General features: G+C 40.8%; 1 protein-coding gene across 3 annotated transcripts in view; it reads right to left on the reverse strand.

The window, feature by feature from the left end:
- Positions 1–1,018: 1,018 nt before the first annotated feature.
- The window catches only part of LOC125889489 (calcium-binding protein 8-like), a 107,344-nt gene continuing 95,671 nt past the window's right edge, over positions 1,019–12,691 (reverse strand). For 2 of the 3 annotated variants that reach the window (XM_049577527.1, XM_049577525.1), the window contains exon 6: positions 11,406–12,654. In XM_049577527.1, coding sequence (XP_049433484.1) covers positions 12,491–12,654 — 164 coding nt within the window. In that variant the 3' untranslated portion in view covers positions 11,406–12,490. Of the gene's footprint in view, positions 3,572–11,405; positions 12,655–12,691 lie in introns of those variants that run through there. The other variant, XM_049577526.1, reaches the window with a different exon arrangement.

Raw genomic sequence — 12,691 nt, forward strand, 5'->3', positions numbered from 1 at the left:
TATTTTAACATTAAGATCAACAGTTGCCAGACATTGTGAATATAATGCTGTGAGAGTCCTGCCTGACATCACATTCCTGTGGTGCTTAGAGACTGAGAAACACAAACACCGTCGTGAGACAACAGCATGGACAATGTTATATTACTTCTCCTCTAGATGGCACTCTTGTACAAACCTACAGCCCTGCTTGTCATTTCATTGGAATGGATAACAGGTACAGTGCAAAAACAATAACAGGAACAAACCAAATCATACATGAGAGACATATTTCTGCCAAAAAATGCCAGACAGATCTCGTGTTTCCATGTAGGGACAGGGAAAAGCGTCTATATTGTGTTGTCTGGTTCACCTCTGCGGAGTTCTATGGCTTTGGCAAGAGGGTTGAGAGGGAGCAGAAAGGGCCTTCACCGCCTGTGTCTGACATGTTTGTGATGAAGCGGCTGCCTCTCTATCCGCTGATCTCCCTCCCTGCACCTCTGAACCCGAGTGAGCAGAGAGCACCGACAGTCATGCACATACAGACATACTGTACACCTTCAGCAGACACTTGAGACACTTCAGACGTGGGTTACGGTATTTACAGAGGACACTGACTTGATTGCATGCACTCAATAACATGGGTGTTTCTGACCCCTGGCTGGGTTTACATGAGATGAGGGTCAGTGCAGGAGTTCATAGCCAACCTCAGAATCAACAAGTCAAGAAATGTGTTATCTCTGGTCCACACAGTAACTTCTATCCCACAACAGCAACAGTTTTAAAATGAAAACAAGGGCTATATAAAGGGTGCTAACATAAGTACATGTAAGTTCATGACACACTGATGTTTTTACATTTTAGCTTAGACAAGTGACTAAAATCAAATAACTGATTAATTTACCATATCAGATCTACAACCAACAAAAGCAACAGTGGAATCAGAATTTGACTGCAGGATGGATTCAAATTCAGAAAATGTTCTTAAATTGAAAAAACAAACAAAACAAAAACCAACAGATAAATTAAATGGTACCTTTGTTTTGCTCACCTTTTTATTTCATTTGTATATTTGACATATTAAACTAACTCATTACAACTCATCTACATTAAAAATGATAAAATAAACACAGATCATTTAATTTTTTTGATTTAAAAGTAACAGCAATAACTTGCGCAGGAAACTTGAGCGCAGTCATAATTCATTAACTTGAATCACCGTGATTTGAAGGACAAAGAAAAATCCACCCTTACACTGTTAAAAAATTCTGCGTTGATGGTGTTGTACCGTACATTCCTAAGTCAATTTCTCTTAGGGCCCTGACGCACCAAGATGTCATCTGCCATCAGTGAGCGCCTGTTGCCCTAATTCTGCGGTGTGTAGCATTTGGCACTAATCAGCCCTTCTCAGCTTTTTTGCAGTGGATTTGGCATGTTGAATCATCAGTAGAGATGGCGGAGCAAGTCGTCGAATGCAATCACTCTGATTGGCAGTTCAGCTCAGTGCAAAAGAAGAGAAACTGGAGTGAGGAAAGTAAACAAATGGCTTAAGTCAAGAGGGCATGAGATCAAAACAAATTTGTTAAACTAGGTAAGTTTTTTTGTTAGCCACTGAGCTCTTTAGCAGAATGGTTCGTAATTGTGTTATTGTTCACTAGTAAGGTTAGGTTGTGTTGTTGGCTATCTAGCATCTTGAACCGTCCTGTTGGCCTCTCGGTTTCCCTTTTTGGATGATGAATACAGTCTACAGCCACTTGCTGCCGGAGAGTTACGTCCTCCTGCGCAGGTGCAGAACGTACGTGCTAGTTGGCTGTTGGCTGTATCTTTGTATTGTGTTCAAGTGAAACTTTCTGGCCGAGACACAGGTGACTTGAGGCAACGCAACAGTCGGCCTTCATTGCCGCAAGTTCTGATGTTGCTTTGGTGATCCTGGGCCTTTATATTAACAGACAACTGGCCAAACCCAGATTACGTGGCAACATATATTCAACAACTAATAGGAAAATAGGAAAAATGTGATGAAGTGGAGCCGGAGGACCCGCCAGTTTTTTTCTATTTCACAATGGTATTAAACTGATTCACACTAAAAAAATTTGTTTGTACTTAGACTGTAACTGGTGTGCCTTAGTTAATACAAAACACTGAAGTAGAGCTTAATTATGAAAAGAAAGTGCCAGGGAAGGATCCCCCAGACCCCCCAAAAGAGGTCCTGAATGTCCTCAAATCCTAGAAACACCCTTGCCTACATCTGACCCATGCAGGGCTGCTGCGACTGGATTTGCATTGTCCATTCATTTAATCTGACAAATATTATTAATGTTTATTTAATAACTCTTCCCTGGCCTTGTGAATATTTTGCAAAAGTGGCCCCTGGGCAGAGCAAGTTGAGCATCCATGATTTAGACTAAATCTATTCAGGTTTTGTCGATTGGAAAACCTTGTTATTTTGCTCCTCCATTGTCTTTGAATGCAATGGTTTCACACTTGATCTCTGGGGGTTGTCCAAAGTCATTTGGGGAAATGTAGAAAATCACCAACTGAGGCAGATGTAGACGAGGCAGAGTGAGAGAAAGCTGAATTAAATCACCTTGCAAAATAACTCCTGGAGTGCACTGAACACCACAGAGTGATGATATAGAACAGAGTGAACACTAAAAGGGTGGATTTTCTTTCCTTTAACAGAACACAGAAACCTTTTCTTTGCACCCTGAACAGTGTTCAGTGTTCAAACTTTCAGAGCTTCTGTGTTCATTCATGAATATCACAGGCCAAAACACCAGCCTGGAGTTAACATTTAACGTTTTGCTCGCTTGACTGCTTGGTGTGTAGGGCCGATGAACTGATGCCAGCACCTCATACCAGCCCACAGTCACAGTAGTTGAAAATAGAAAGTTGGAGAGCTGAAGTATCGTAGCACCATGGGAGCTCCAGGAGCTGTCCGCCTGACGCGTACAGATCCTTCTGCTTGAGTGGCGGCGAGCGCTGCCATCATGCCTCCAGGAACTATAATAAGAGGGCAATTGTTCTCTTTCGGGGCCCAGACTGCAGCTCTGGTAGCTCATCAGACTCCTGGTGGGTGACAGATCTGCAGACACACACGTCACGTCTCGCCTGCTGGAAAAGCAAGCAGCTCTGAACTCCTGCACTTTTTTTTTGTTACATTTTTTTTATTGCATCAGGGAAACAGACACGACAGAGTATCATGTGTAATGTCAGCCCTTGAGTGTCCCTGTCAGAGTAAAGGGGGAGGAGTCCTGCATCACTCCTCATGCTGGCTTCACGGTTTCACTGGACGTCGCATGGAGAGGCGCCACTCGTTCAAAAAACTAAGAATAACTTTAAAAATGGATTTTGTCGATTATTTTGAGTATTATTCCTTGTAGTCCTTTTCCTATCAACAGGGATATGACCTCACCCACTGGCATGCACATGCAGGCTGGCTTGTTCCCTGTTCACAGTGGGCTCAGCTACTCCATGCCGTTCCTCAGCATCTGATTGGCTGCGATGAGCATGACGCTGATGATGAATGCCATGGCAAAGGCGCATATGAGGCTCTTCCTCACACACGTCTGGCGATTCTTCTTTGAAGGGTGAACTGAAAGAGAAATGAGAAGGAGACAAACAGAAAGTGCTGGTTTAAAAGATGATAACACCTCTGTTTCTGACACATCTTTGAATTTATCATCTCTGCCCCCAGACAGAGAATATAATGAAGACAAACACAGAGTGCACTAACACCAGGCAGTTGGAGTGGTTCATTTATACTTTATTTACTCCTTTGGTTCAATGGTCAACTGCTCTCCCTGAGCGAAGAATTATTCCATTCAAACTTACATAACAGAAAATGCACTAGAGAAGAAGAAAAAAAATGTCTTGCTCCTCTATCAAGAGATTTGCTTGTTGTTAGTTTGGAAATGTTTTAATTGTTTTTTATTGCCAATGAGTGAACAGGTTGTAATGTACCGGTAGTGTCAACAAATGAAGGGCACCCACCACAACACAGAGTCCACACGTGCTGTGATTTCATATACATATTTTGCAGCCTCAAAAAGCAATGGACTTTCACTTTGTGAACTGTAGTAACTCTCATTCAGTGAGACCGAGCCAGGGGTGTGGTCCTGGACTGCCCTCTCAAACACTCCAAGTCTCTGCTGTACCAAACTTTCTGTTACTGCTGTTACACAGATTAGACCCCTCGCTGCCACTGGCCACTAGCTTGCTGTTAACTTTGAGGCTGAGGTTTGCACTGGCTGACCTGGAGTTGCTACAGTGGCTAAGGTCTGAGTTGTCGTCCACTCTCCTACTGGGAAATTCGTGTCCTAGCAGCGGGGAGTGAGGCAAAGGGTCCACAGGCTATGAAAGCTAGCTAATTATGGTTTCATTTGTGGTCTGGTAAATAGCGAATCCATCAAATTCAGTGTGCTATATCAAAATTTAAGTGCTCTGTGATGCTGAAAAGAAATCCTAATGTTAGAGCTCTTTTAACAGAAAGCCAATATTACAATACAGAGATCTAAAACTAAACTTTCAGAGCTTCTGTGTTCATTTGTGAACATCACAAGGCCAACAGGCAAACCTGAGGTTACAATTTTATTTATGGTCATTTTTGAGAGTGTGCTTGTGCATTATGATCTTGGTCAACATTAGTGTATATAGGAGATTGTGATGGGATGGCATCATATGATGCTCCAAAGTTAGGCTAAATTTTGGTGACGAAAACACACCACAGAGGTCCCTTCGCCTCTCACCTCAAAATATCTTAATGAAAATTGATCCTCTGGGTACACAAGAGTCTCCCCTTTGCAGACATACTCACTTTATGATTATCCCATGTAGTTTATGACACATTGCATACTGGGGTCCCCTAACAGTCTTGTAATTGCATCAATTGAGTATGACTAGAAAGCTGAGGCTCTTGTGGATTCAATGAGCCCAATTTTATTTATGTGTAATGATGTTAAGTCCCAGAGTAGCCATGAGACTTGACATCACTTTGTAAACAGACCTTTTGTGATCTCTAGGATAATCACATCCTCATGAAACTTTACAACCACAGACGAGAGACCTTGGGTATTCAGAAGATGTTGACAATAAGGGTTTCTTCAGCAGTTTTCAGAACAGAAGTGTTTGCCATCCAAATAGCCAAAAAATTAAATTCTTACAAAAATCTCTAAATGAAAGACATTTTTGATACTAAATCACAGAATGGATTTTTCTATAGTGTTCCTAAAGATTTTGGTGTCTTCATGTAGTATTCTGGAGGACTTGTGGCCATTATAAATTCTTGAGAGGTATTAGCACCAAATCTGTGTAACAAATGGTATCAACCTAAAAACTGTTGTGAGGATGGGAATGGTCCTCAAATACTTCCATCATAATGTCCTAAGCCCCTATGGATGCTAAACTTTAAAAATGTGAATCTATATCTGACCAAAACACAGTCTTTATTACAGATTTATGACTAGAAAAACTTCAAACTTCTTTGTGGCATATACTGTTGACCTGCTATCTCCCAATAAAGATGCCCTATTCCTCTTAAAAAAAGACAACAATGGCTTTATGGTGGGTCTCAGAGGGTTAAACACATAAATCAAGTCAGACTAAATACTAGAGGTGGTGAAGCAGTGAGGAGTATCACCTTCATGCTTCTTGAACAGCACTCAAACACTTGACAGCAACATCCACCTCAAGACATCAATTCTTTGTCTCCATAAAGACGAAAGACACTGGAGTGCAAGTAAATAGACATTATGCAGAAATCCAAGTCATACACATTCACACAACAGCAGTCCAGACCCTCTCTATGAGATAATTTTCTGGTTCAATCAACCTCCGGCACCAACCGGTAACTCAGCAGCTCTTCCTCCCTGCAGTGGGTCGTCGGACTGCGCGGGGCTGAAATGATTTTACCCGGCCGTGGTAATTAGGGGAGCTGGGCCAATGAGCCACAGCCACATGGCTCACACACTCACTTGCTCTATTTTTAACTCTCAATTCAAGAAGCACTGAAGTCATCAAAAATGCCTCTTGACTGCTGTTCCAAAGAAAATGCAATGTGGAAAGTAGGACAGAAATTGCTACATCTTTCTTGGCTGAGGCACTGAGGCAGTGTCATTAGTTGGCACTCTCCTGTTAAAAAAATACTATTCCAGACTCTCACATCGTATAAAACATGACGTGACGTGATGTTTTAGCCAAATGGATTATCTAAGAATGAACTTTGAGCCAAAAAGCAAGGTTATGTAACTCCGCACTGGATGAAGCTTTTATTTTGGTCAATGTTTGTACACAAGTCATGCTTAACAATATGGTTTTTTTTTCGACCTGAATTTAACCAGGATGGTTTTGCAAATATCTTTTTCAGGAATCCCATGCTCACACTCGTAATTACTCATATTCACACCTTGAAGCTGACTAGTACAACCACAGTCTCATCTGTTGGCTGTTGGAGCAACAGTTTCAAAATGCAGGAAGTAGACATGTTTTCACTTTCTCCTCTCAGTCACATCCTGCAGGGGTAAAAACTGAAGCAGTGATCTCCCAGTCGCAAGTTGCTTCCCTAATTTATACAATAATATTAATAATCTGGTGATTTTGAGGCTAATGCTGCTGTGAGACGACACAAACATCCAGCCATAAACTTGAGATGTTACAATATCATTTTTTACTTCCTGATTACAATACCTAAACTTGTGTATCTACTGACACCAAGTTCTGATCCGATGTCATTGTGTTAAAAAATAAAAAACAGTTGTATACTACTAACCCAATTCCATATCAAGAGACTGAATAAAAAAAAAAAAAAGATGGAGCAAAGGCCATTAAAACTATGTTTCTAGACCACAGCGCTCTGGAGATACTGACCTGCCATTTGAACTCTGCAGAAGGGGTGGTCAGCCAGTGCCTACACTGGTATTTTGCTCAGTGTGATGTCATTTCTTGGAGAGCCTTTACACTCTTTAAATGGTTACGTAAGTCAATAAACCATAATATTTGAAAAAAGTACAGAAATTTTGTCACAGATTAAAAAAAAAAAAATCATCTGATGTTTTTTCATCACATTTCACAAAATAACACACAAAACACATTGATCCAATAAATTATGAAATTTGAAAACACCTAAAAAAAAACCCTTTATTATTATTATTATTATTATTATTATTATTATTATTATTATTTAAGTTAATTGAACTATTTACAATATTTAGTTTTCTTTGAGATGTGTTTTTTTTAATGAACAGATTGCAAAGGCTTTTTGATTAATTTCTTCATTTATTTCTCTGACACCACACATTTTTGCACACTTTTGCATGGCATGTAACATAATGACATCATCACAAGTTTACAATGCAATGACACAAACGACAGGATTCTTAGCTTTCTGTAGCAACAAGAATGAATGTTAGAGATATTATATCTTTCATTTTACACGATTATGCAAGCATTGATATCCTGCAGCCGTTACTGGGAAACACAGGTGCCACTGCTTGCTGTCAACATGTTTGCACCACACATAGGCCACGGTAACATAACTGAGTTGATGACCCAGGAGACAAATGCCTTACCTTTCTGCTGCGAACAGAATGAATGCTCTGGCTATTATGGTTTTGATTTTAAATTGACTTAAACAAGATTATACAACAATCGCCTGCAGCTGTTTTTAAAGGGTTAACAGAAGTCAAACCATCTGGGATGACATTATGTAACTGTTTTATAATTCTAAGTTTTTCAAGAATTTACTAGGATTTTGTGTCATTTCCTTGATACTCATGCAGCTGGTTTAAATTTCAAGTATCTATCTATAGTTGTATAAGTCAGGGTGAGTTGAACAGAGTGTCAATGGAAAGAGCAGCTGTGTTCAGCTGCTAGCTGGACTGTGAAGATGGGAGGAGAGTTGTGGTCTAGACATTAGTTCTCAGTCCAGTCGCCTGAACCTGCTGTCAGCCTCATAAAACACCTCCTCAGCCGCCCAAAGTAACCACACCACTGCCAAATATCCACAAAGGGTTTTCTTCAGTAGACCACTGTGGTCATGAAGGTAATGAGGTGGATGCTGGTTTCCAGGCTGCTGACTTATGGCTGTCGACATTCACTTGTGCTCCAAATTCAGTTGAGCTACAGCTTAGTCAACTGTGTAAAAAGTGTACAGATATTAACTACCTCTAATGTATTGATATGGTGACTGATTGAAAACCTGGCTGATAAACAAACTTGCAAAATGTCACTCAGATGAACAGGTACTGACCAGGAAGAGACTCAAAAAGACCACAAGGAGATGCAAAGGAACTGCAAAGAGACACACTAATATCCACAAAAACTGGAAAAACAATAAAGAGACACAAAACAACCACAAAAAGATGCATGTTGACTACAAAGAGACGTAAAACTCTTGGTGGTGGGGTCCTTTGCATATCTGTGCCAAGGGGCCAATCGTCTCATATTCCGCCCACGGCCAATGGTCCCTTCCCTACTTCCTGCTACCCTAATTCCATTGTCCTTGCACTCGGACCACACCCATCTTCAAATTCGGCCTTAAACGTGATCTCAACTGCACACCCGTTAAGTTTCATGACAATGTCTAGCGGTTTCTGTGGTAGTTCCTGCTCTCCGGGAACACATTTTGTCTTGGTGACACATACACACACAGACTCACAAGGCGAAAACAATACCAGATTGTAGTGATCACAAACATGTACAATCTGAACATATTGTTGAGATGGGGCTCTTAAATCTATGCACCTGTATGGCAACTGTGACATTCATGGATCAAAGTTGATTTCCACACTTGCGTCTGGCTGCCAGGCACTCCCTGGACAGCTGCTACTCCTACATGTTTCTCTGCGCTTTACGCTATTGGTGTAATTTGCTCAGCAATGAATCAGTGCCTGGTGAACTTCTATGGATCGGTGGTTACACTCTTTATTCTGTTGTTTTTCAGCTCCACACCATATTGATTCCAGAGCGAGCTGAAGCCAGAGGGAAATCAAGTGCCTCTTATGCTACCTATATACCAGTAAGCTGAAGCAATAAGCACCAGAGTAGCATGATGAATTGTGCTCAGTATGAATCGCACTGTGACACGATGTATTGATTTCTGCATGACTGAGCACATTTTGGTGTCCCTGCGTGGCAGGTGGTGCTCATGGATCCAGGGCCAAACAGTTGTGATTGCTCTGTGTGATCCTGCAGTGGTCAGTTTTCATCATAAACCCAATAGGAACATCATGTTGTCATCACTCCACACCAGTTTTAAGACCCTGATAAAGTGCTGGCGCAATCTCTGTCATTCCTCATTGACACTGGTGTTAGCCAAGTAAATTCCCTGTAGGATGATTCACAGGCAGGTGGTGTTTGGTGAAGAGGGACATCAGGAACCATTCGGCCTCTCAGCATCATTTTAGCCAACACATGAAAAATATACACGACCTTGACTAGAAGAGAAAATCTCAGTGCAATGGAATTTCACACATTCAGTATTATTAATCCTGCAAACACTTCTGATGAGGACAGTCACACTGCATAACAAAGTAGGTTGGGACCCTGCTCGACCATGCTGCCTTCAGGATATGTGGGAACTGGGAACGTTATGACTCAGCCATTCCTACACCCCAAATTCATGTGATTAGTGTTGGAACAAAATGGATGCCAGGGCATTTTTTAGGCTGCTTTCAAAACACTCATATCATCAGTCAAGGTAGACACGCAATCAATAATGTGTCACAAAATACAGCTTAACATGCACATTTTCCAGTGTGACATTATTTCTACAGCATTAGTCAGCGCTGAAAATGAGAAAAAGAGGGCCACAATTGGGGCAAAGAATTAAGATTAATACTTTAAATTTTAAATTTCTCATTTACAATCTCCACATTAATAAAAAAATCCCCCTTCAGTAATCACCAGCATGATCGATCTGTTTTAATACTGAGGCTTTCCAATCAAGTCTTACTGGTAAACAACAAAGAGAAACTAGAGAAGTGCCCTCAGCAGAGTGCAAATGTCCACCAAGCAGCTGGCCAAGCTGATCGTGGCTGCCTCAGACAAATCTTGTGATTTTTAGCAGACACACAGCAGCATGTTTCAGAGGCGTCCCAGAAGCTAATAGAAATATACCCTTTATCTATTTTGGATGAAGCTATGGTGTGTTGCACTGAGCAGATCTAGTTTCTGTGCTATCAGCCACTTTCTGTAAAATATAGACACAATATAATTATGGGGCTAAATGTGTGTATTAATGTGTGTATTAATATTAATAATTAAAACACAAGCACAAATCTTTGATCCATATAATTCATAACTGGATTTTTAATGGTATTAATTTTGTCTGTGCAAAAGACAGAACAAAACTGGGTTGCAGCTGAAATCCGTGAAATTGTCCCTCCCACCTCCCTAACAGTAAACATGGCAGAGAAGACAACAAAAACAAGAATTAGTTAATGTCGTAATGTGCCTAACTTTGGTGTATCATAACCTATCGAATGTGGAGTTAATCTGCAGATGCTCCACTTAAGATTGAGACCAAACTTTTCTGTGGATGTCAGTTTTGGAGCCATGATGAAGGCCAACATGTGTCCTCCAGCAGACAGTGAAGCTTGTTGTTTTAGCCATGACGATTTCTAGAAAACCTGCGGCCATTACCAGCTGGTTAAAAGGAGTGAGGAGTCAGCACTCAATGACGATATAAAACAGTCACCAGAACAAGTTTTTCAACCATTGTGAATCACAGCAACCATGACAGGTCCTTGAGCATACAGTCACACATGTGTACACAAAATATTAGGCTGACTGGCCCTGAAGTATTCAAGATGAGATATGGACAGATGGATACAAACTCTAACACTCACACACATGACCCCCTCCAGGCTTACGCCTGGTTGAGACAACAAACCGGAGATCGAACGGCGGGACGTGCGTGGACGTGTTAAGAGGGCAGTGAGAGGTAAATTAATTAAAGTAACAGTGTTGATTTGAACATATCTCTTGGCAGGTGCTTTACAGCAACAAGCATCTGCTCAGCTGAAACCAAACAGATGCTCGTTAACATGGAGCCCTGCACATATGTTGTTAATATGGAACTGCCTGGGCCGCATACTGAGCACTGTGACACTAGGCCACCTATTTTCTAGAATGTTTTATATAAATCTCGTTGATTTTTGTTCTTTCTCTTCAATCATTTTAATAAATGTGTTTCTGTCAAGACAAAGCACAAAAGACACACAAGGCTGACTCAGTGAATCCGAATTCAAACCAGGCACATGAAACAGAAATACTTTAAGGTCCAGTGTGCAGGATTTAGGGGGATATATTGGCAGAAATTGAATATAATATAATTGGTATGTTTTCTTTATATAATAGAAGACATGCTTTACTTTGCTATACCTGAAAATAAGAATAATTGTGTTTTTATTACCCTAGAATAAGCCGTAAATGTCTACATTTGAAGTGGGTCCTCGTCCACAGAGTCCACCATGTTGCCCCACCATGTTCCTACAGTAGCCCAGAACGGACAGACCACACAATGGCTCTAGATAGGGTCATTCGTATTTTTGCATCAGCTCCAGCAGTTAGAAGCCCTTCCTCGATATGCAGAGTCAGAAAAACACTGATTTTTTTAATGTGAAACTGCTTTATTTGGTGTTTTTTTTCTGGTTTAAATCACTGGGTCTGTTTGTTTTGGAGAGGATGAGACCTCTGAGGTTAATTTAGCTCCAGGTACAAACCTCCTAAACGTCTGGATCTTAAGTTATCAGCGCTAACAGGTGAGCACACATTAGCAGTGGCCCATCTGTGATAAGCTAAACAGCCTCAGTAAAACACTGATTTGTATTGTGAAACTGTTTTTCTTCTGTGTTTTTACTGGTTTAAATCACTGGGTCCATTTGTTTTGGAGAGGAGGAGATCTCTGCAGATAATTCAAGTCCCAGTAAAACCTCCTGAACAATGAACACTGAAGGAATCCTAACCAGGAGATCACGCTTGGCACTAGGGTTGCAGCAATATACCGGTTTCAAGGTATACTGTGATGTATAAGTTGACAGTTATCATAGCGTGTACATTTGCTTATCTACAATATTGAAAAAAAAATGTAACTGGATGTTGAACCTCCCCTTCATTTTAGTTATTGTCCAAGAGGAGACTTTTTACACATACTGCCAATGGCAAAATGGTTTCAAGTTTCGATTACAGTAATACATTTGTTTAACCAATGAAAATCCATCCATTTGTATTCCTTTAAGCGTCATTCTGACTGATAACAAGATAAATTCTTTAATACTCACATCATTTCATATCATTTCAACCCCGCTCGGCACATGAGAGAAGTTTCACCTGGTTGCAATCTGCAGTTCTCATCACAAGATGCCTCTTAATCTGACACAGTGCTTCTTTAAAATGTCTTAAAAAAAAAACAAAAAAAAACTTCCCATTGTTACAGTGAGACATTGAAGAAGTCCTAGAATACCCTCTGCTGCTGTGATATCTATAAACCTTGGATGGCTAGTTTTGCACAGTGAGGTCATACATATTTCATCGGCATCACTTCTGAACTGGTGACCGGCTGACGCTGGTCCCCACCAACGTCCCAAATCACTAAATCAGCAGATGTGCTGTGACTCTGTTGGCTGTAGATCTTGATGAGAGAGCTCAAATTCTTCCTGACAGCGTCGATTACTTTTCCTCCTACAACACACACACACACACACACACACACACACAC

Source organism: Epinephelus fuscoguttatus, linkage group LG5 (assembly GCF_011397635.1).
Source record: "Epinephelus fuscoguttatus linkage group LG5, E.fuscoguttatus.final_Chr_v1".
NCBI lineage: Eukaryota > Metazoa > Chordata > Actinopteri > Perciformes > Serranidae > Epinephelus > Epinephelus fuscoguttatus.